The 21,851-nt window shown below is 47.2% G+C and overlaps 1 protein-coding gene across 1 annotated transcript; it reads right to left on the reverse strand.

The window, feature by feature from the left end:
* Positions 1-70: 70 nt before the first annotated feature.
* LOC119373276 (DNA-directed RNA polymerase III subunit RPC2-like) lies at positions 71-21,008 on the reverse strand. The gene is given in 11 exon segments (XM_049410989.1): positions 71-557; positions 2,700-2,890; positions 2,892-2,906; positions 6,187-6,510; positions 7,231-7,575; positions 9,538-10,077; positions 10,079-10,114; positions 10,116-10,781; positions 11,300-12,031; positions 20,231-20,326; positions 20,328-21,008. Coding segments are annotated over 10 exon segments (3,453 nt in total). The 5' UTR covers positions 20,841-21,008; the 3' UTR covers positions 71-557; positions 2,700-2,704.
* Positions 21,009-21,851: the final 843 nt, after the last annotated feature.

Consider the following 21,851-nt stretch of genomic DNA (forward strand, 5'->3'; position numbering starts at 1 on the left):
AGCTTGTCCATTGGCATTAGTGGGAGCACACAAGTGAACTCATGAACAGTCCAAGCAAAAAAATCCATACGTTGGTAAATGTAAATCACAGCGGGCACATTTTATTGTCCGTTTGTCATATCTAAACAAGAGACACCACCTCACCTATCACACATAAAATAATGAGCATCGGTTTACGATAGGATAGTTAAAGAGTTTACGATAAGCTACCTATGCGAGAACCTCCAAACCAGGCTCGCACACGCCACTCCTGTCCCGACGAGTTGCACGATGGCTCTCGTAGGTGCAACACCACGATGCAGTGATCCAACACAAATAAAAGTCTCACCAGCTCAGATCACAACTTTTCGCAACTTCCGATGATATCTGAAGAGCAAGTATCTCGAGACGAAGGCCGCAAAGAAGTTACGTTGTGCTGGAAGCAGGCGCTGGGCAGCACGGGTGGAACCCATCTGGCAGTGAATGCCCAGTGATGGTGCTCCGTTCGGCCGTCGCACAGAGATGGCTAGTCATGAAAACTTGATTGAACCATGAACAAACAGCTGCGTGACAGGCTCCTGCAAGAGTCAGAAATGATAAAGAGTCATTTGGTGTTGCAACGAACTAACCGTAGGGTACTTAAGCAACTCATGGGAACACTCATTGCCACACCTTTACTACAGTCAAACCCGACTATATCAAACTCGGATAAATCAAATTATCCTTTATATCGAAATACTTTCAAACATGACAATGCTTTAATGTCAATGCATAGGCTACATCGAACAAATATAGCCGGAACACGTCATATATCGACCATCAGACAGTGTGAAAACGCCCCAGGAAGTCAGCTTTCCCGCATGCATTCAGGAGAGCAAGCTGGTGTCGTTAGCAGGGCGCTGCGCAGAGCGAGTAGAAACTACCGCTTGCCGTCACAAGCTTTCTCTTCGCTCCCGTCTGCCCATCGTGCGCGGTCGTTGGGGTCGCCGTTCGCTTCTCTGCGATTCTCCGCTCCCTTTGTTAACGCAATGGCTGCGGTGAAAACGGAAGAACGCTATTCTCCGCAAAGCTGGCGATGATCAACATTATCGAACAGGAACAGAAGTCTGACATCGCCGTTGCGTACAGCATCTCAAGGAGTGCGTTGAATACGATAATGAAGAACAAGGCCGACATAAGGGCCAAGCCGGACTAGAGGCTTCCAGCATGCGACGAGTAAAAGCACAGCTGCGTATGAAGATGTTGAGGCGCTGCTTGCATCGATACCGTATTTTCTCGTGTATAACGTGCCCCTGCATATAACGCGCACCCCCAACTAAAACTGCAGGAAAATAAAGACTATAAACGGCACATGGTTGCCCCGTCGGGGAAATATCGTGGTATCAAGAACACACGTTTTTCATGATTTCCGCAATAATTTTGTCTACCTTAGCTGACCATTAAATTTTCGGAGCGCTTGTACATTGTATTCACGGAAGGTATCTTGAAACTGGAGAAAGAAGAGTTGCAGAAACTGAAGATAAAATTTTCAGAAAGTCAGATTTTTTGTTCATTTTTTGAGATGCAAAAGCTGCTTCCGTTGAAGGCTTTTTTTTTGCGGTTCTTGAATAAATTTTCCAGTGCTACACAGAAACCAACACGCTATCTTATAGGCTGCCATTATGAAGTGTAAGTAATAAGCATGTTTCACAATTTATCAAAAGCTCTGAAGTTTTATTCTATTGAGCACACCGTAACCCCTTACCAAATTCTGCACGAGGAGCATGTTGTGTGAAAGGGCCAGTAAACAACCCCATGGTCTAAAATTTGTGATGAGATTTTTTTTTATTTCAAGAATTTGACCAATGGCATACATACTTGAATATACAAATAGAGGCCAGTTTCTGCTATATACATCAGCAGTGCTCTATGTTGGGGCCCATAGAGCCACAAATCATAATCACTATGAAGAGATAACTGCGTAATTGCATGATGTGACCATGCTGCTGCAAGAATTTTGCGAATAAGTGCTGTAACAAGGAAGTTACAGGGTATGGAAGAACCCACTTCAGCTGGCTTCGGTTTCTAGCTCGACCTTCCCACCCTACTCTGCTAAGAAGAGGGGTAGGCACAGCCCGTTGTTGTGCCTACGTGCACTTCAGCAACGCAACACGACATCAGCGATTACGCCATCGGTGCGCAGCCAACGACAAAGCAAGGCTTCCTCCATGTGCCGTTCGTGTCAGAGCGGCTCTAGGGTCACCCTAGCGCCGCTTGTGATGAGGAAGTGTGGTAACTGCGCGGCCAAAACCACATCACTGCAGGGCCAAGGCGCCATTTCATAGCGCAGAGAACCAATCGACGAAGTCGGTGCCGCGTAAAGTTGCCCATGCGCCACTTTACGTCGCTTTGTGGACGAGGAGGACTTGAGAGGTGCTGGAGAGGGGCGCAGGAATTTTTTTTCCGAAATGCAGCGTCTGCGCCGAGCAGTGATATATATGCACAAAATGTGCTCACAGCAGCTTTCTGCACGAATTGGCCTGCTTGTTTGGGAGATGTAAAAAAAGATATTAAAAAGATGGAGCCTGTTTACTGGCACAGCAGTACAAAAAGCCTAGAGCTCGGAAGTGAGCTACACTAACCGGAAATACATAAGAGTGCAAGTCGAGCGCACATTTTGTTGCACTTAGCAAATCCTTCGGGTTCTGTGTGTCGCCCCAAATGAAAGTACGGCCACTCACCGTCGTCAATGCTTGGTGGATGCGAAGCTGCGGCTACTGCAGTGACTTGTGAGCTCCAGCCGCGGGATGATGTTCATGGACAGCAGTTCCTGGAAGAGCAGCTTGCACGCGTACGGAATACGCAGAGTAGCGATGGCACTCGACGAGCGGCAGTAGTGGCACCAGTGTGAGTAGCCCAGCAGGCCGCACTGTTCGGCATACGTCCACCTGCACGCAGGAAAGTGAGTTTGAACGAAGTATTCCAGCACATACTATCGGCAAATGAAATGTGAACGCCGAGGCAAGTGCCCGAGGCATGCGTGAACGGGCACTGTGTTTGCAGTGAGCCAGTCATCCCGCAGAGACGAGCAAGCAGATCCAATTTGTTAGCCTGATGTTCATCCTTGTACAATAGCTTCACTTTTCCCGACTTTCATTTTCATTTCATCACTTTCCACTAAAACGCAATTGATAGAAAACAGAATAAAATGTGACTGCTGACAGTACACACTGTGCCTTCAGTTATGCCTTAGGCATACATTATGCGGCTCAAGTTTCAATTCTTGCTGATGGTATGTCTTTTTTTTTTAAGTTTGCCCCCAGTAGTTTTGAACATAATTTTCAGAACCAAGAGAGCGGCATAAGTCTAAAAGCTGTCTTTTTTTTTTGGTGATTTGTAGCAAAAGTGAATTTCTGCGCCAGCACTCAAACAGCGAGTCACCGTGCCACGAGCAGTGGATGGCAATGGAGCCTTGCATAAAAAAAGCAGCCTAAACAAGCAACATGGTGGAGGACTACTTCCGGCGCGCACGGCTGCTTCAGGCAACGTGCCGATTTTGTAAACAAAGATGGCGGTGCTCACGCAAACGTAATGTGTTGCCACTTTACGCAATTTAGGTGTGAAGCAAATACAGTACAATTTCGGTGATATGTACCCGGCTGATACAAATTCGCAAAATTCCCATACCGAATTTCATCGTATCGAATGGGCCGAAATTCGGATGTTCCGAACATGTATCCGCGTGCGACGGGTGATAAGAACTTGGGCACCAAAATCGTTGAGCAACAGCCGACAGCAGCATGCTCCGAAAGCTCCGGAAGTACTACATGCGTGGGCAGTGCATACACAGTCAGAACTGTGCTCGTTGTCTGCTGCGACCGCTGTAGATCAACCCGTGGTTGCTTTGATGTATGGTGACGACGAAAATTCTAAAGTACATGTGCATCCAACGCTCACCAAGTAAAAGCAATGCTGTTTGACATAACCACTGCGGATGAAACTGCAGCAGACACAATCACAGATAGCAACGACGCAGTTTTGAAGGCATGTGCGCAGCCAGCGCACACGGACTGAAAACGAACCAACCGTTTGCCGCAACCGCTCTGCACGAAACCGTCGTTGCTATCGATGTGATCATGAATGGTGATGACGAAACTGAAAGTACACATGCACTCCACGCTCACCAAGCCAAAGCGATGCTGCTTGCTGCAACTGCTGCAGACCGAACCATGGTAGATGGGATCATAGCAACGGTGGCATATAACTGGTTCTGCAGAAGTTAAATGGAGACGACCCACGTATTTTTTATTTAATCATGGAGGCGAAAACTATGCATGCTGCACAAGCGCATGTTCTTGTCAACTTTCTCGTCTTCACGATAGCCCCGCACGTTCCCTGATGCTCTGTTCCGGTGCATTTCTCAACAGCAATGACGCAGTTCTGAAGGCATGCGTGTGGCCAGTGCACACAGATTCAAAATGGAACTAACGTTTGCCACAACCAGTGCATATGAAATCCTGCGGTCGCTATTGACGTGATCACTGATAGCAACTACTACACAGCTCCAAAGGTGGATGGCTAACACAGCAGTAGATTAAAGGCAGTAATGTTGTTAAAAGGCACAAAGCCTTTCGGTGTTCCTGTTGTTTGCTTATGACTATGGTGGAGCGAACTTTGGCACTAGCGAAGCTTAGATGCGCTTGTTCGCAGCAGCCCACTGCACTGCCGTCCCCCTTAGCAGTCCATTCACGTGTGTCCCAGAAAGACATAGGTACCGTAAAAACCGGAATATGTATAGGTTGAATTTTTTTTCAAGAAACAGCCCTAAAAAGTCGACCCCCGTCTTATATACCGCTCATTGGCAGAAAAACTTTGCAAGTCTGGCCACTATGGGCAACTGAAGTCAACCGCCTCCATCGCCATCGCCATCACCGGCATCGCTTTGTTTACCACCAGCCTTGTGCCGTGGGCGATCTTATTTTGCGGTTTTGTTGTTGTTGTCTTGTGACTCTGTTTGGGCTCCGAGGTGCTTTCATTTTTGTTCACGACCGGTGGTCGACGACAGTTCACTGTAGCGTTCAAGAAAACAGTGATCGAGTTTGCGAAGGCAAGAAGAAGTCTGGTCTGAAGTGTGTGCAAGGTGTGTTGGGATGCTAGCGCACGTGAACTTGAGCGGGAGCCGTGACTCACAAACAATAACTGAAAGTTTATCCTTGCACGGGTGTTCTCGCTCTTCCAATCTCGCCGGATACAGTTTCTTTGTTGCTTCCTGCTATGCCGGCAGCTCTGGTTACAGCGGCACGGCACGTATGGCTATGATCAGCGGGCAGATCGAGTGCACCACAGAAGCATTCGTTACTGGCGGACGCTGAAGGATCACATCACGACACGCAGCGATCAGAAGAAATCTGTTTCGTTGCCAGACCATAGCGTATCTAGAGGTGGAAACGAAGGTTGCACAGTTTAACCGGGAGCCGCGCTCGCGTCGTGATTGCTGTGAAGACAGTTGTGACGTTTTGCAAAGTTAATGCTTGAGCCCATCTTTTGGCTTTCTGACATGTTTCATTGTGCACCATTTGAAATTGCGTTTGTTACACAGTAAAGGCGCACGCCTTCCGATACTTTAGCTATTCCATGTACTTCTTTTTTTCGATTTTCAGTAGTTAGAAGTGGGGGGTTCGACCTATATTCCAGTCCGACCTATATTCCGGTTTTTACGGTATGCGAGTTCTTTCTGCAGAAATGAATGTTTTGTACATGTATTGTGGTTTAAAAACAAACTTTGCTAGTTTTCTGGTGATACGAAATTTCTGGTGGTACAAATATTTTCACACCTCCTTGACATTCGTATCACCGAGATTCTACGGTACGTATAAGCGCATCTTGGAGACTGCCGACCATGTGCGAGACCATAACGTGAGAGAAAACATTCCCGTCAGTTTTCGCTGCTGCAGGGTTCCAGTTTAGCAACATTTCATTGACGAGAGATGTGAGATGCATTGAATCATATGGGAGTTAGCTGAGGACAAAAAAATATTATGTTGTCACGAAAATTTCGCGGCTGCACAATTTCGTTATTGTGGGTTTCGAATGTGATACCGTTCAGTGCACAGTGACATAGCATTCTTGGCAGGTAATTTTAACAAGGTTTTACTGTAACGGGTTATCTGTAGACACTGACATTCAAAGCTCAATGACCAAAAAATTGATGAGGCCAGCGTTGCCTACCTCACAGGCATCGCTGGAAAGCATGAGCCGCTCTAGTAGCAGCATGCTGGCACCGTGTCCAATGAGGCAGTCGCGCTCCATCTCGCCCAGTCGCAGTCCGCCTTCGCGTGACCGACCCTCGGTGGGCTGCCGGGTGAGCACGGCCCGAGGACCTCGTGCTCGGGCGTGCACCTTGTCCATGACCATGTGCTTCAGCTTCTGGTAGTAGATGGGGCCCATGTAGATGTACGCGGACAGGGGCTCCCCCGTTATGCCAGAGGTGAGGCAGTCCTTGCCCAGGTAGTTGAAGCCACGCTGGATCAGCTCCTCACCCACGTCTTTCACCTAGTAAGTGGATGAATCAACAACAACAAAAAAAGACACATCACCCTGTTAGTGCGTGTTCTTCTCCTCTAATCAGTTAGCAGTACGTGTTGCAGTTTCTTGTGCCATTAGGCTAGGTGATTGCCGTGGTTGCTTTGTATGTTAGTTTTCAAGCATGTGACTTCTGTGAATAAAAAATCAGTTAAAGTTTAGCGCCTGTCCTGTGTGGTTCTCTTTTGTCTATTTGTGAAACCTTGTCTATTTGAGAAAAACACCTATTTTCATTTTTTATTTTTGGTAAAAACACCTACTTAACCAAAATATCGGAGGGGGGGCCAGGACCCCCTGGCTACGGGCCTGGTAGTACTGATTGCACAGTTGTGCCTTTGCGGCGGTGCATAGCATATGTATGCAATTCATTAGTATTGCTGCCAGGACTTCTATCATGCACTGACACGGCAAGACTCCCGCAGGTGGTAGAAATCTACAGAACATTTGATGTCCCATAAGAGGAATCCCACTTACATTCCTTTCTGATTGGGCATCAGTGACCTTGGCTTGCTTTTTCCTGATATATAAGTCTATATCAGTTTATAATGAATGCCAAATTTCATGCAGGCTGCAAAGTAACTGACGCCATATCACTGTAATGAGCTTTCACTGTAGGGCGTTCATTTCAGCAGTACCTAAAGCTAACGTACATAATGCTACAAACGCTCAGCAAGCCAAACTAGTGCCAACCTTCGATCCTCCAAAGGCGGTGCCGTAGTGGAACTTCCCATTGAGGACACCCGCCTTGCCCGCCAGCAGTTCGATGAGCTTGCCGACCGTCATGCGGGAGGGGAATCCGTGTGGGTTCATGATGAGGTCGGGACAGATGCCTTGGTCATTGAAAGGCAAGTCCTCCTGCTGTGCAATGAGGCCGACTACGCCCTTCTGGCCATGTCGGCTGCTGAACTTGTCGCCGATCTCTGGGCGGCGCGTCTGCCGCAGCAGCAGCTTCATCAGGAACGACTCCTCCGTGTTAGATGTGATGAGCACCTTTTCCACGTACACGGGTTCCAGGCCTTTGTATGTAACGGGAACCTGTGTCGACGCAAATAAACAATGACTTCTCACAAATTTTTACAGCAGAGCTGTACTGCACACCTCCCTGATTTTGCGGCGTCCGTCCACGTACAAAAAAAGAACTCACATGACCTCTGCTGATCGATTGATGATGTCATCATGATGACATCGCAGATCACCAAACTTTGTGATGTCCTTCTGACATCGCAGGAGGACACCATCAATTGACATGGCCGATAGGTCAAAGGTGCGTCGATCGCCGAGGCAGTGCAAGACCACATAAGCTGCAGAAAGCTTCAGTGGAGCGGAATGACCTTCGTACGTGTTTCGCCAAGTCAGTCGAGTCTAGGCACTGCATTGGCGCTGGCGTGTGTGGCAAGCATGGGTTGACAGCGCATTATGAAGCCCTAGGAGCAGCACGCTTATGAAGAATGCCGACGAGAGCAAATATGGGAGTGCACCAGTCAGCCCTGCTGGTCACCCACCTTCGCAGAGTGTAACTGCTCCAACTTTTTTTGCTTTGCCTACATTAGTGTTGCTTTGCATGTACACTCAAACCTCGTTGTAACGAACACGGATATAACGAATTATCGGTTATAACGAAGTAAATGAAGAATAGTCTTGTCATAGCTACAGTGTTATAAATAAACGTTTATAACGAATTTTCGGATAAAACGAATTTATTTTCGTGGCAGATGCAACTTTGTTATAATGAGGTTTGAGTGTAGTGCCACAAAAAATCGTCCCAATGATTGCCTATTCCTCATACTTAATAAAAACAATGATCAAACTAGTAGAAGTAGAGTTTTCCTCAGACTAAAGAAACAAATAGGGAAGTCATTGCCGCAGCTGCGATTTAACACGAATGTCATGGCGTAACGTCATGCAAATGGCACCACCCTTCCACCCCCGAGATAAATGTGTGGAAAAGGATAGAGTCTACATAGTTGCCGATATCCTGCCTGGACAGCTTTACAGAAACCCACACAGTGGAGCAAGGTACATGAAAAGGAGCACCACACCCCTGACTGTAGAATAAAGCTACAAGCGAAACCCGCACAGATTTCTCAGAAGGAAAGTGTCACGGAAATGTTTTCGTCATAGTCGAAGTATACAGAACCTAGGAGTGTGTAGTGCTGCAAAAAATCATGAATTTGCTAGTTATTTCTACTTTGTTTTCAAAGAAGAATATGTACGCAGTGGAGGAATGCGGTGAAGTTGCAACAAATTCTGAGATATGATGTTGAAGCCTGATAATCATACATTTTTCATACTGTTTTGCTATATCTTTGGGCAATCAGCATAAAAGACTTCTGTAGACACCATTGACAATATATGTTCACGTGAAGAAATAGCAGGATACTACATTCAGAAAGCTACTGTTCATTAAATAATTGATAAGCTTGGCTGTGTACATATTTGCTGCAGTGAGCACATCGGTGTTAGCTTTGTTTAACTTCTTGATTCTACAGAGAACAGAGCCATTACCAAGCTAATCTAGAGCAGTGGTACAGGTGGCTGCATCCCCTGCTAATAAACTTCTTAGCACTGGTCTTATACTACATGAGTCAATATGCTTCATACACATTCTATACAAGTGGTATCCAGTAGCAACAATGTTCCTGCAGCCAACTTCGATCATCCTCCCTTAGGCTGTTTTCCATAGCGTACAGAAGGAGAGAGGGTGGCAGGAGATACTGAGAGCTGCCCTGTCCAAGCACTGCATTATAGCGTGCAAACCTCTAGATCTTGCAAAGCTCACGTGCAACAGCATGCACGTTTCAAAGAGCTACTAGTTAATGTTTAGGGACTCTCATGTCCTCAGTTGAAGCACAAGATTGTGTGAGACCATGAGTTTTATATCAGCACTCTTGGTCTTTTAGGTCACTCACTGCAAATTACAAAACCAGGAAAAAGAGATAAAAGACAGCCATTTACTTAAAAAATTTCTTCGCACAAATACACCCAAGAATTGCGAACCTCTTTGTGCTCCGCTTGTGTTGGCTGGCCAGGCTGTGGCACAGTGGCGGTGGCTGCAGGAACCCACTTGTTAATGAGGACCTGCCGATTCTCAACTCGGGAACCCGGGCGTGCAATTCCATCTGCATCGAGGGCCTCGTGCTTCCACACTGGCATCATGTTGGTACTGTCTATGAGCGGTCCCATAATTTTGTCGCTGGTCTGGTTGGCATACTTCTTGATGACACACTTCTGGTTCCTGTAAACCTGGCATCGGCCAAAGCCACGGTCGATGGACGATCGATTCATAACGATGGCATCTTCGATATCGTAACCACTGTAGCTCACCACAGCCACAATTGCATTCTGGCCAGCAGGCAGCTCTTCAAAGTTGATGAGCTCAATGGTTTTGGTCTTGACCATTGGCCGATGTGGGTAGACCAGGAGGTACATCAGGGAGTCTATCCTGTTGCGTTGGTTGAGGCCAATGGTACCCATCGCCTGCTTGCCCATGGCGCACTGGTATGTGTTTCGCGGCGACTGGTTGTGGTGCGGATACGGGAATGATGCCTGCACAAACTCCAAGCAGACTGTAAGGCCTCGATCTCGAGGTGCGTCGTCTTTGAAGTGATGTCCTCCTCACGGAGCGCAATGTGGCTGTCATTCTCCTCGTTTACATCGAGGAACTCAACGATACCTCTGCGAATGAGGTCGTTGAAGAAGAGGAAACCCCTGGTGAGGTCCTCGATGTGGGCGTTGGTTAGCTTGGGGCGCCCCTTCTCAACGATGATGTACGGCCGGCACATGCGGCCACCATCAGCCGAGACGTACACACAGCGCTGCAAGTGGCTAGTGTGAAGGGAGACGAACTCCGACAGGTACCCTGATCTACGAAGCAGGCGGAGTGTCTTGAGAAGACGCACGTGGTTTTGGATGACGCCCAGTATGTTGCCGTTGAGAAACACTAGGTACACTGATGGATCAGAGAGCTCTTCACCGTTGAGGAGCTGCAGGTCTTCCACGCCAAGGTTTCGCAGCAGCCGCACTATGAACGCCTCATCTATGTCGGTGGTGATGTGGGTCATGAGCGCAAGGTTCTTGACCAGACCACAGGCCTCGCCTTCGGGGGTGTCACTGGGGCAGAGCATGCCAAACTGTGACGGCTGGAGCGACCGGGGACCGGACACCTTTCGGGTCTTCTCGAACTGGCTGTTGACCCTCGTCATCATGCCAAGTGCCGAGATGTAGGAGAGCCTCGTAAGCACCTGCATATAGTAGCACATGGAAAAACGTCACTGGCATGTACGTTAGAAAATGCATTCCACAAATGTAGGAGCATGGTATTTCGCGAAAATCAAGTTGACGTCAGGTACATTGAAGAAGACAACACCAATGTAGCGTTACTGGGTAATGTTCACTTTAACTATGGTGATATAGACAAGCACATCAATACTTGTAGAATGTGACACTATGAATCAGCATTTACAAAAAGTCATTATCCCGCTATACAGTAGACTCTCAGTAAACGGAAATCTCTTAAACGGAACTGCTGCTTAAATGGAACAACTGCATCTAACACGATTGGTTTCATACTTGGATTCTGCACCCCTGTTCATCTCTCAGTAAACGGAACTCCTGTTAAACGGAACACATTTTCCTGGTCCCTTCAGGTTCCGTTTACTGAGAGTCTACTGTATGTTGTATGTTTAAAAAAGAAAGCCCACTAAATAAGGGTTTATTCATCATGTTAGCACTATCGTGTAATCTGAATCACTGCTCATACCTGTGTGACGCCAATACGTTCCATCTTGAACCGTTTGACAGTCCAGTTTCCTGTTGAAATAGACATGCACAGTCCATGCGTGATCAAGTCCTGCCGGATGTATGTGATGACGTCAAACTGCGTCGCACGCACTTTCGGGATGTGCTTGTCGGCAACCATCTTGAGCTCTGCATTGAAGCGCTTGAACAGGTCTTCAAAAAGAAGCGACAGAAGCGAGCCGGCAAGCTCAAGCCTCTTGTTGCCATAATAGTCGCGGTCATCAAGCAGTTCCTTGTTGGACTGCGCGTCGATCACCCTCCGCACCATGATGGCCAGATAGAAGCACTTGATGCGGAAGTTGAAGTCTTCCACTGGAACGTGAGCCAGCACTGTGGTAGCGAGAATGTCCCTAGCGTCATCGACGACAGACTTGCGCTGACCGCCACCTCCACCGCCCCCTCCAGCGAAGAACATGCGCCGGTGTTTGAGCTTGCTGCCAAGGTACCGCAGTGCTTGTGTCTGTGTGAACACCTCGGCGCGATGGCACTCCTCCAGTGATGAAGCTATGGCTGACTGGACGACGTCAGAGTTGCCAATCATCTGCACGATAATCTGGTCGCACTCCAAACCCATGGCCTTGAACACGATGATGATAGGAATGTCCTCCGTGTAGCAGTTGTGCTTCAGGAAGTAGCGACCATGCTTGACTCCGACCACGGTGCGACTTTTGCGCTCGTGCGTGGAACTGGTGACCTGCGACGGTAAAAAGAAAACATAACTCTAAGATGCAAGCTTCGTAAGATGCGCAAATACCACTGTTGAAAGACCAATAATCATTATAAGCAGGCACACTGACCTAAACAAAAAAAAAAGAACAAAATATTTCGTGATGTGATGGTTTATTTATATCTTCCATACAAGGAGGAACGAGGTGTGCCAGTAAGCTTACCTGATTTGATTTTGATTTTATTGATACTTCACAATACGTGTGATCGGAGGTGAAGGGAAAAGCCATTTGAATGGCTTGAGGGGGTCCTTCGCCCCCGTACAAAGACAGCAGCTCACCTTTCACAAGCTAGCCATTAAAACAAAAACAATAAATAAGAAAAGTTTTTCAGTATTCTTTGCACTTGTTACAAACTTCCATTAAACTACACTTTTTAAGTGCATGTGTTCCAACAAGTAAATTAAGTACACAAATGGTAGCCAAACTGGAGCCCTGTGCACTTATAGTAGCAGCGGATATAACGTAACATGTGCTAAAGGAATCTGCAGTGGCTGTCGGCTACGCTCTTGTATAGTGTGTCATGTACAGATAAGGCGACGAGGAGCTTTCTCTCAGGCCCAAGATATCGGGAAATTTTTTGTACTTACAGCAAACACTCGCTCCTGCTAGAAGTGCCTAATTCTCAAAAGCGTGGCACGCAAAAACGCAATACTGCCCGAGTTTTGATTCTTGGATTATGCAGCAATGACCCCTGTCTAACAATCACCAAGGACACCATGTTGCAAATGCTGCAGATGGGCAAATTCCAGCCATGCTGGGCTCCTACAACATGCGGTGAAGAGACTTGTATGAAAAGCTTTATTTTATTTTTCCCCTTGCAGCTCAGCTAGTGACGCTTGACATATATGCAAGAAGCGAATGCTTTTAGCAAGAGCTGCTTGCCACCAATAAAAGCTGCCACCAGCTCGGTGTTGCATGCACTGTTGATGAAGCAGACGTCGAAAACTCATGTCACGGCCGCAGCAGATTTCTTTGGCATGTGGTGCGTAGTACCTGGAGCTGCCGCTAGCATACGGCAATATTGTTCAACTGCCACTTGCACGCTCTGTCTCTGTCGTCCTCCTTCGGCAAACATCCTTGAAAAATTGTCGTGTGTGTGCGTGTAAATCAGATGTGATAATACACCTACACTGCTGCTGCAAATGAGGAATAGAGTGCATGCATTAAACGTACAAGTTCTTCAGAAGATACTGCTGTCACGGTGAATGAGCTCGGTGCCAGGGAAATCTTTAATGTGTGGCAATTTTAAACTTCAATCCTTTCACCTACTGTACCTTCCCCTTTGTTTCATGTTTCTCTCTTTTCCAATGCAGCTGCCTGATGGACTTTACAACCGCTGTCTAGTTAGTAGCTGGGCTGGTTAATAATCTATCTTGGTGACAATTTGAGTGTTCTTGTGTAAAATTCTGGTGTGCCAGTGCAAGTGTTTTCTCACGCTCTTAAGATGTTGCCAAGTTTACCTACCTGGCAGTAATAAGTTACCAACCGTCCATTTTTCTCACTCCCCTTGTACTTTTTCAAGGGCAAAGATGTGGTGCACCGCCTTCAATTCACAATGATGATGCTCCTGCCCATTCAGTGCAATCTTGTTGATAAGCACATGAAAGTGTGTGTCCTAATGCAGTCCCGAAATCTCTCTGTTTGCAGCTACAAGTATTTCCTTATTCCCCACGTGTGAACACTTGATTGCTGCTTCCCTGCCAGTAAAGAAAAAAATAGTGCAAATTCGACTTGCACAACTATGTCATAAGCTGACAATAAAATAAAGTTTACAGTGCTAGCTACTGTGGGTTCATTAAAATAGCCAATTTTGTTGATGATGTCATCCACTGCCACTGGTGTCCGCCACAGCTATCCGGCATGATGGGAAGAAAAAGAAAAAAAATTAGTGCTCCTGCCGGTAAAAAAAACCCGGGCATTTGCCATAGGAGTCACCTATTTTTTGACGGAGCCATGCCAGTGCTTCAAGGTATTATACAAGGTTATATGTTGGGCGAGTCGGTTTCTAGCTTCCATATTTCACAGCGCAAGACGACAACACAGTAAGGAACACAAGACACACGGAGCGCTGACTGACAACTGATATTTTATTGAAACCAGCCAGTCTTTTATACCACTGGTGGCGAGGAGAAACGGGCAAGGTACATGCGCGGAAGGGTCATTAGTGCCGGGAGAAAACAGACATGCGTCAAACTTCACAGTCAAGATATTTGATTTCTTTTTGGGACAATGCTACTGAGGGTGCGCTTATATATTTCTTGAGCAACTTCAACCATTGGTTCTAACGCATGAAACACCAGTTCATGACACCATTAGATTTTTAGACCTTTCACTTCACTTCGCACCCTCTCATGTTTGCTGGTCTTACGAGCCCCGAGCTCAAAAACCCATCCTTCCTTACGCTTCAGCCCATTCGAAACTTGTTAAGAGAGCCATTATTCATTCTGTTTTTAATAATGTTTTAAAGAAGTGTTGTGAACACACCATGCAACAAAGCCTTAAGGAACAAGTCAGTCGCCTCACGAAGGCTGGCTACCCTTCCGAGCTTATGGTCGCTGTTGCACAGAAACTGAAGCATAGCCTTAGAACTCGAGATGGCAGCGAGCCATTCCAACTGAGAGAAAAAAGAAAAAAGTTGTTGCCATGCCCTACCTCCATCAGGTATCACACAACCTCAAGAGAATTGGAAAACGCGCGGGAGTGGAAGTCGTCTTCTCGGCTCCCAAAAAATTGGCTGGCATGTGCAAAAAGGTTAACCGTAGGAATGAAGAATCACGTGGATGTACTGTCAGGCATGTCAAGCAGTTTGTCGAGTGCAAGAAAGGTGTAATTTATTCCCTGCCGTTTTCGTGTGGGAAAGAGTATGTGGGACAAACCGGACGATGCATAAACCAAAGACTAAAAGAGCACCATGACAATGTCGCACGCGTGGCCACTTGTGGTCACGTCGCCAAACACTGCAGAGATTGTCGATCTGACGAGAATGACGGCGAACCATGTGAACCGATGTACAGAGACAGCAAAGTAATAGGCAAGCATCGTGATGCTCTAACAAGAGAAATACAGGAAGCACATGTGATAGCGAAGTTGCAAGATAAGTGTATAAGCGCACCCTCAGTAGCATTGTCCCAAAAAGAAATCAAATATCTTGACTGTGAAGTTTGACGCATGTCTGTTTTCTCCCGGCACTAATGACCCTTCCGCGCATGTACCTTGCCCGTTTCTCCTCGCCACCAGTGGTATAAAAGACTGGCTGGTTTCAATAAAATATCAGTTGTCAGTCAGCGCTCCGTGTGTCTTGTGTTCCTTACTCTGTTGTCGTCTTGCGCTGTGAAATATGGAAGGTATTATAGAAAAATACATGACAGAGGCGTCCTGTCAGGCGAGGATTTGCGCAGTCATGAAAATGTTGTGTGAAGGACATGTGGTATTGCAAAAGGCACCACTCCATGTGAATTCCTTAATGAGTGGGTGGGGTTTAAAAGTACATTCCCATTGCGACTAACTCAGCCATAATTAATCGTCATCAGCAGCAGCCGCAGCATCAACCAAGTGTCCAGCCACATAAGTAGGAGAAGATAGTGCCTTACAGTCGCTTGGTAAAAGTTCTTGTCACGCCATGTGAACTGTGCAATGGATGCTGGCTGTGAAGGTTTCCAACCACAGCACAGACTCTCAAGCTGCCCAATTGTAAAGGGCTGCGTCACAATACATCCTTACCAGTAGCAGCAGCAGCAGCAGCATCAACAGTGGCCTTCTATCTCTTGAGGAGTCAAGTGTGCAGCTACATCATCTGTGAATGCTGCGTGACAGACGCACGGTATTGCAGAGGTGTCATGCCAAAGCTGCGCAGTCATTACAAAGGGCTCAGCCATGGTTCATCATCATTGTCATTATCAGCAGCATCAAGAACATTGTCTTCAATTTGAATAGTATAACTCCATGCATTATGGAACACGAATTTTTAAATCTTAATGTAAATTGGATTATCATTTGGCTCGGTCGCCTGTGTGACGTTGCTCAGCAATGAAATGTATGTTTTGACTGACAAAAAAAAAAGAAAAAATTGGAGCATATATTAAGTCAAATTAGCATAATGAAGTTTATTGTCCCATGGCCTATTAGTGTCTTTTGCGATTTGCGAAATATAGTCATCACCGAGAATCTGGCAAAAAAGAAAACGTCAAATCATCAAAGTAAACTTCGTTATCTGAATAATTAGCGCCTCAAGAGCTTTACAATGATGAAAGGCTTCTTTTCCATGACGATGTACAAGAGACGCATGCATCACCTTCACTGGACAAGATTTTATAAGCACAAGTCACAAAAAAATGTGAAATGGCAGTTAAAATAAAGGAAATTGCCAAGCAAGTGCTGCCATCTGTGAAGCGACATACGAACTATCTTGGAAACGAGTGAGTCTCGTTGAAAATGTTCACAGGGAGATATCTCAAGCGGACTTGCTTCTTGGCAAGAGTGTCTATGTTTAACGCATAGACACTCTAGCCAAGAAGCAAGCCAGTGTCCGCAGATCAGATGCGCCTTAACGCTGCTCTCGTCCAGAGGTCAACCAGCATCACGTCTCATCGAACGCTTCGTGCGAATGCTGGGACTACTTGGCTCACTCTCACCAAGACTGTCTGGCAAAGATGGCTAGATGCAACTGATGCAACAAGAGAGGACACTTCGCTGTCATTTGCTGTTCCAGGAAAAAGCATCTCAGTCATATTCAGCTGCTTGCAGTAAATGCCTCTCGCGAACTTGGTCGATTCGTCAGCGTTGAAGACAATGGACACCCCTTTCCATTCAAAGTGGTCTTAGGTGCTGATGTCTCTGTAGCCCCTATAATGTTCCAGGGATGCCCAGCATCGCTTGACCCGCCAGGAGGCGAGCAATTTCTCAGGCCGGGACACAACGGACTCAACCTCATCGGTACGGTCTGTGAAACTTTGACTCAGGGTACTTGCTCAATTGAACAGAAACTGTACGTCGTGCCTGGTATTGATACCCCTCTCCTTAGCTACGAGGCTATGGTTGGTTTCGGCGTCATCGGCGTTGGTCCCAGCGTAACACCCTCAGGCATCTCCGGTTATGGTAAAACCGAGCTGCTGATGGGACGCTTCCTGAGGACCCGAGTTCCAGTTCTGTGAACAAAGTTCAAGCCAGGCTTCGTCGTGGACATTACTTCGAAGACAGGGGCAGAAGACAACAACAAGATATTAAGGCAAGAAATTACGCCTGGCACAGTTCGAAGAACCTCCATGCTGTGAAAGAAGGACGTGTGGGTGCAAGACACCAAAGCTTGGGCTACATCTCCGAGTCCTGCACAAAGACCCCGCTCTTACGTGGTTCAGACACCCAATGGTGTCCTCGTAAGGAATCGCCGACATCTCGTCCCAAGTGTCTGTCCCTAGAGGCAGGCTCTGGAATACATGAAGCAGACGGGGGGTCTGCTTCATGTATTTCAGAGCCTGCCTCTTTGAGAAGTCTGTCAAAGACACCTTCGCTCATGCAACAGACTGGAAATATTCATGAATGTACTAATGAACCTCCTGGCCTGGTGTCGGATACTTCAGCCTACAGTGACCACAACCAAGATGCTCTAACCGACCAGTCTGCAACAGACACCGAGCACAACCAAAGTGTGAAAGTTCCTGTGTATCCTGGTGTTCAACGCTCACATTACGGAACACATCTGAAAACTCCGTGCAGACTGTCGTTCTGCCTTTTTTGATGACATCTGCACGTTAGTGCTCATAAAGTCTGGGGGTGCTCACAAATCTAACACATTCGTGCTCTGGAAAGTGGAATGTACAGGGCGTATGGATATTATATAACTGACTATACTCGGCGACAACTTTTCTTGACAGCACTGTCGAAGCTACAGAACCGAAGGGCATGCCTGCTACCGCACCAAGAAATAGTACTTATGTTTACTGTAATTTTCTCATTCGCCTTACTAAAATAAATGCTGCTTTATTTATTATGAGACTCACAAACTTGCGGGAAGTCGTAGGTAAAAAACAGTTATTGTTCACATTGCAGGAATGCCTTCCTTTTCTTTCCATTTCTTAGACAGTATCACCTTTTCAGCACGCCCGTTTTCCAAAGTAAACATGGCGTCCATGACGTAGTGGGTCAGTGTGTGGCCGCAAACGTTCTCCAAGAAAAATATACTCCTAACACGACACTAAAATGTACCTGAACAATCCGAATGTTTCTCCCATTCACATTTTCCGTATATAATTTTCTAAACGAATTAACGATGCGAGCGAGCAAAACCGAAATCAGCCGCAAGCTGCAGCGAAACACGAATGTGCAGAAGCCCCGCCTCCGTAGCCTTCGCTCCAATGTCAAGATAAGTTGTCGCCGAGTATAGTCGTGCCCTCATGGTTATATAAGGAGAGGTCGGAAATAAAGGGGGGCTTTTGGAATGTAACTCTCAGGTATACGGGGGGTTACTTGCGGAGTGCTGAGCTGACGGTGCGTTCGTGGGCACTGCCCTTACCAGCAGAGCGTCTCGACACAAACTTAGACCACGGGGGTTGTCTAGTGGACAGCATTTATTTGTTAACATGCTGGAAAACCTTAGCAACGGTAGCACTTACATCTTTTACTGCATCTGTAGACGTCGGTCTCTGGAGTTTTGCAAGACGTGTAGCACCACATGTCGGAGCAGTGTCGGGTAGTGCAAAGTTTGCTGTGGAACCAAGTGCAACTAGCGAGTGCGCAACAATGATTGGGCTAAATATTGCGTGTTTGTGCATTCAACACTCAGAAGGAGAGGTATGAATTCCTCTCCGCTAGTCGGACGCGCCACCGAATGGCCATGAAGTGCTTGCTGGGTCACTTGCCAAAACGACGGCGAAAACAAAAAGCAGACGCGACAGCTCCGCGCCCCGAAGAAGAAACGCAGCGATCGATGCTACTGTTGCATTGTGAATTGCCACGGACATAAAAGACTGGAAAACAATGTTCAGCTTTACCCATTTCCATAGCTGTCGTACGAAGAAGAATGGCGAGAGTGCTGGATACGGGCTGTCATGAACGTGTTGGGTAAGCAAATTTTTGACGTTCTGCACAGCCAGTCGCCTGAGAAAGTGTGATAATATGGCTCTGCTATTATTGTTTTACGTAGCCCTGACGGAGAACGTGGTAACCTTGACTATGAAGCTCAGCAGAGCCTCTAACCATAGTGCACACCGTGTAATACGGAGCAAGCAGCTAGAGGCAGACTGGCAACACGTATGCGCGTGTTGGGATGTCATCACACACACTGCGACATCCCATAATTTGAATTGGTCGTCACCGCACAGAATAGCGCACACACGTTTTGAAGGCTCAATGTTGCAGTTTTAGCTAGCAAAAGCTAACACGTGCGTCATACAAGTAAAATTGCAAAATGTTGGTTATGACCACCTTCAGGTCTGTGTTGTCTTCGGTTGTACCCCACGAAACTGGACACGACCATATCCCGATTTCCAGTGCATGTAAATGGAAAACAACCGCCAACAGAACATTCGAGGATGCGTGATAAAACAGTCCAACACACAGGAAGCGAGAGATGAAGAAAGAATGCAACTGAAAAGACGAATATCGTCGTAGCCATTCGTGCCTGATAAAGCGAGCCTTGTATCACTGATCATACGATACACAGCTAACTAAGTTGATCGTGTATGTACGTCATCGCTTTGACATTATGTATATACCCAAATTGAAGGCATTTAGGCGGTACAGAACGAACATTGGAGGGCTTGCCTCGAAGTCGGTGTCGTGCGATGCTCGCTTGTACTTGCAAGTGGCAGCGAGACGAAATACCTGAAACTTCTATTGCATTGTGCCCGCAGTCCGCTTTGATGGGCTTCCTACTTTTCTAAAGCGTGGATTGGCGGAAGAAGCTTTCCAGATCCTTGATTTTCAGGAAACCCTGCCTCGACACCAACGAATGAGGGGGTTCTATTGTGGCCTATGCACATTCGCTTGCAGACTGCTCTCTTTGCACTACCCAGTTAGCGCTAGGGCTGCGATGAGAGCGCTGGTGGCGGTGTTTTTCGCAGCGCCGCCTGGGCAGTCTAACGTCTATAGTTACGTCAGGACAACGTAAGGCGCTTTGCCAATGAGCTAAAGTGCTTTGCTCATTTGATCCAACTGCCTGAAGCACTCACCTGGCACATAATTCCACTCTTGCGGTCCTCCTCGACGATCATGCGGTTTTTGGAGAGTTGCTCCTGCATCAGTATGACACGCTCGACGCCGTTCACCTACGAAGTAGCCTCCGGGATCGTACGGGCACTCGTTCAGCTGGGACATCTCGAAGTGTGTCTTGTTCGCCAACACGCAGTTGGCGCTGCGCAGCATGATGGGCATGCGGCCGATGGGGAAGTCCGATCGCTGCACCCGCTCTTGGCCGCGAGTGTACTCGATGTCGACCACGATCGGCGCAGAGTAAGTCATGTCTCTCAGTCGACACTCATGAGGCGTCGTGCGGCGTCCCACCGTGAAGTCTTCCTCGATGTTGGGCTCACCCACGCGGATGTCCAGATACTTGAGGTAAAAGTTGGGGTCCGCGTCACTCGTGACGCGATCGTTGGCGCGCATTATGTTCTTGATCTCGACGTTGATGAAGTGGTTGAAGGAGTCGATGTGATGCCGCACCAAGCCGTTCATCTTGAGGAAAGCAGGCAGCAGTTTCCATTTTTCGGAGATGTCGCTGATCGGCTCGGTTAGCTTGTCACGCGACAAGTCTTGCTCGCCGCTTCCGAAGAGCCAAGCCATTGTTGTTTACGTCGTGACTGCGCGATCTGTCTCGAATGCTGCTTAAGGAAGCATTGACTCATTACGCGTACGTTCCATTAGGGAACAGTTCAATGCCGCCACAGTGTGCAGGCATTACAGCAGGCTGCAGCAAGAGGCACATGCCACACAGCGGGGAGGACGGCATGCGAATCAAAGAGGTGGATTTGGATTAGCTTTGGCTTGGCCGGTACTTGGCCTTTCAGCCCACTATCCTGGACTATTGTTGGGTTTCGGCCAAATACAGCGGGGAAACGGCAAAAGCCGATATATACTAGTTTTGACCAAAGTGTAACCACGGACATAGGCGTGCGCAGAGGGGGGGGGGGGGGGGTAGGAGCAGGGGCGCCGCGACGAACCTTCACCCCCCTGAAGGGGAACCATGCGCACGCCTATGACCACGGAGGAAACGAAAAATGTCCCTTCCTTGAAATCCTCCTTGGTCTTTCCAGGACTGTCAAGCTTAGCTCAGCTAACTGGCCGCTGTCACGAAAGTTAGTCCCCGATAGGCCGGGATGGTGAAAGTGGTTGGAGCAAGACAGGTGGGGATGGGGGATCTACTTGAGCAAAATGTCCGCTAAAGTTTCTAGTTGCTATTTTAAAGAACACCTTTCCCATATATATGGGAAAGGGTGCTTTCTGAAGGGAATTTGACGTGAAGATTCGAGAAACATATCGATAATGATGTCCAGAATAACTGAAATCTGGCATAGAATAACGGAGAGCTGAGCTTTGTAGCTGGTAAGTGTTGATTCTAAAAGACAGGGCGTGCAAACACGCCCGGTCTTTTAGAATAAACTAAAATATGGACGTCGATTCTGACATATACAGTAATTTAGAAAAATTTTACCCCTGTTCCTGAGTTGAGTAAATTTTATTTTGTTGAGTAAACTTTATTTTTACACATTGTTTTTCTTGTTGCAATATGTAGCTAACGACCCACTTATCCCGTCTGGAGACCTTGTTATCTCGAGCGCGCCAAGGTTAATTATT

Source organism: Rhipicephalus sanguineus, chromosome 11, assembly GCF_013339695.2.
Source record: "Rhipicephalus sanguineus isolate Rsan-2018 chromosome 11, BIME_Rsan_1.4, whole genome shotgun sequence".
Taxonomy (NCBI): Eukaryota; Metazoa; Arthropoda; class Arachnida; order Ixodida; family Ixodidae; genus Rhipicephalus; species Rhipicephalus sanguineus.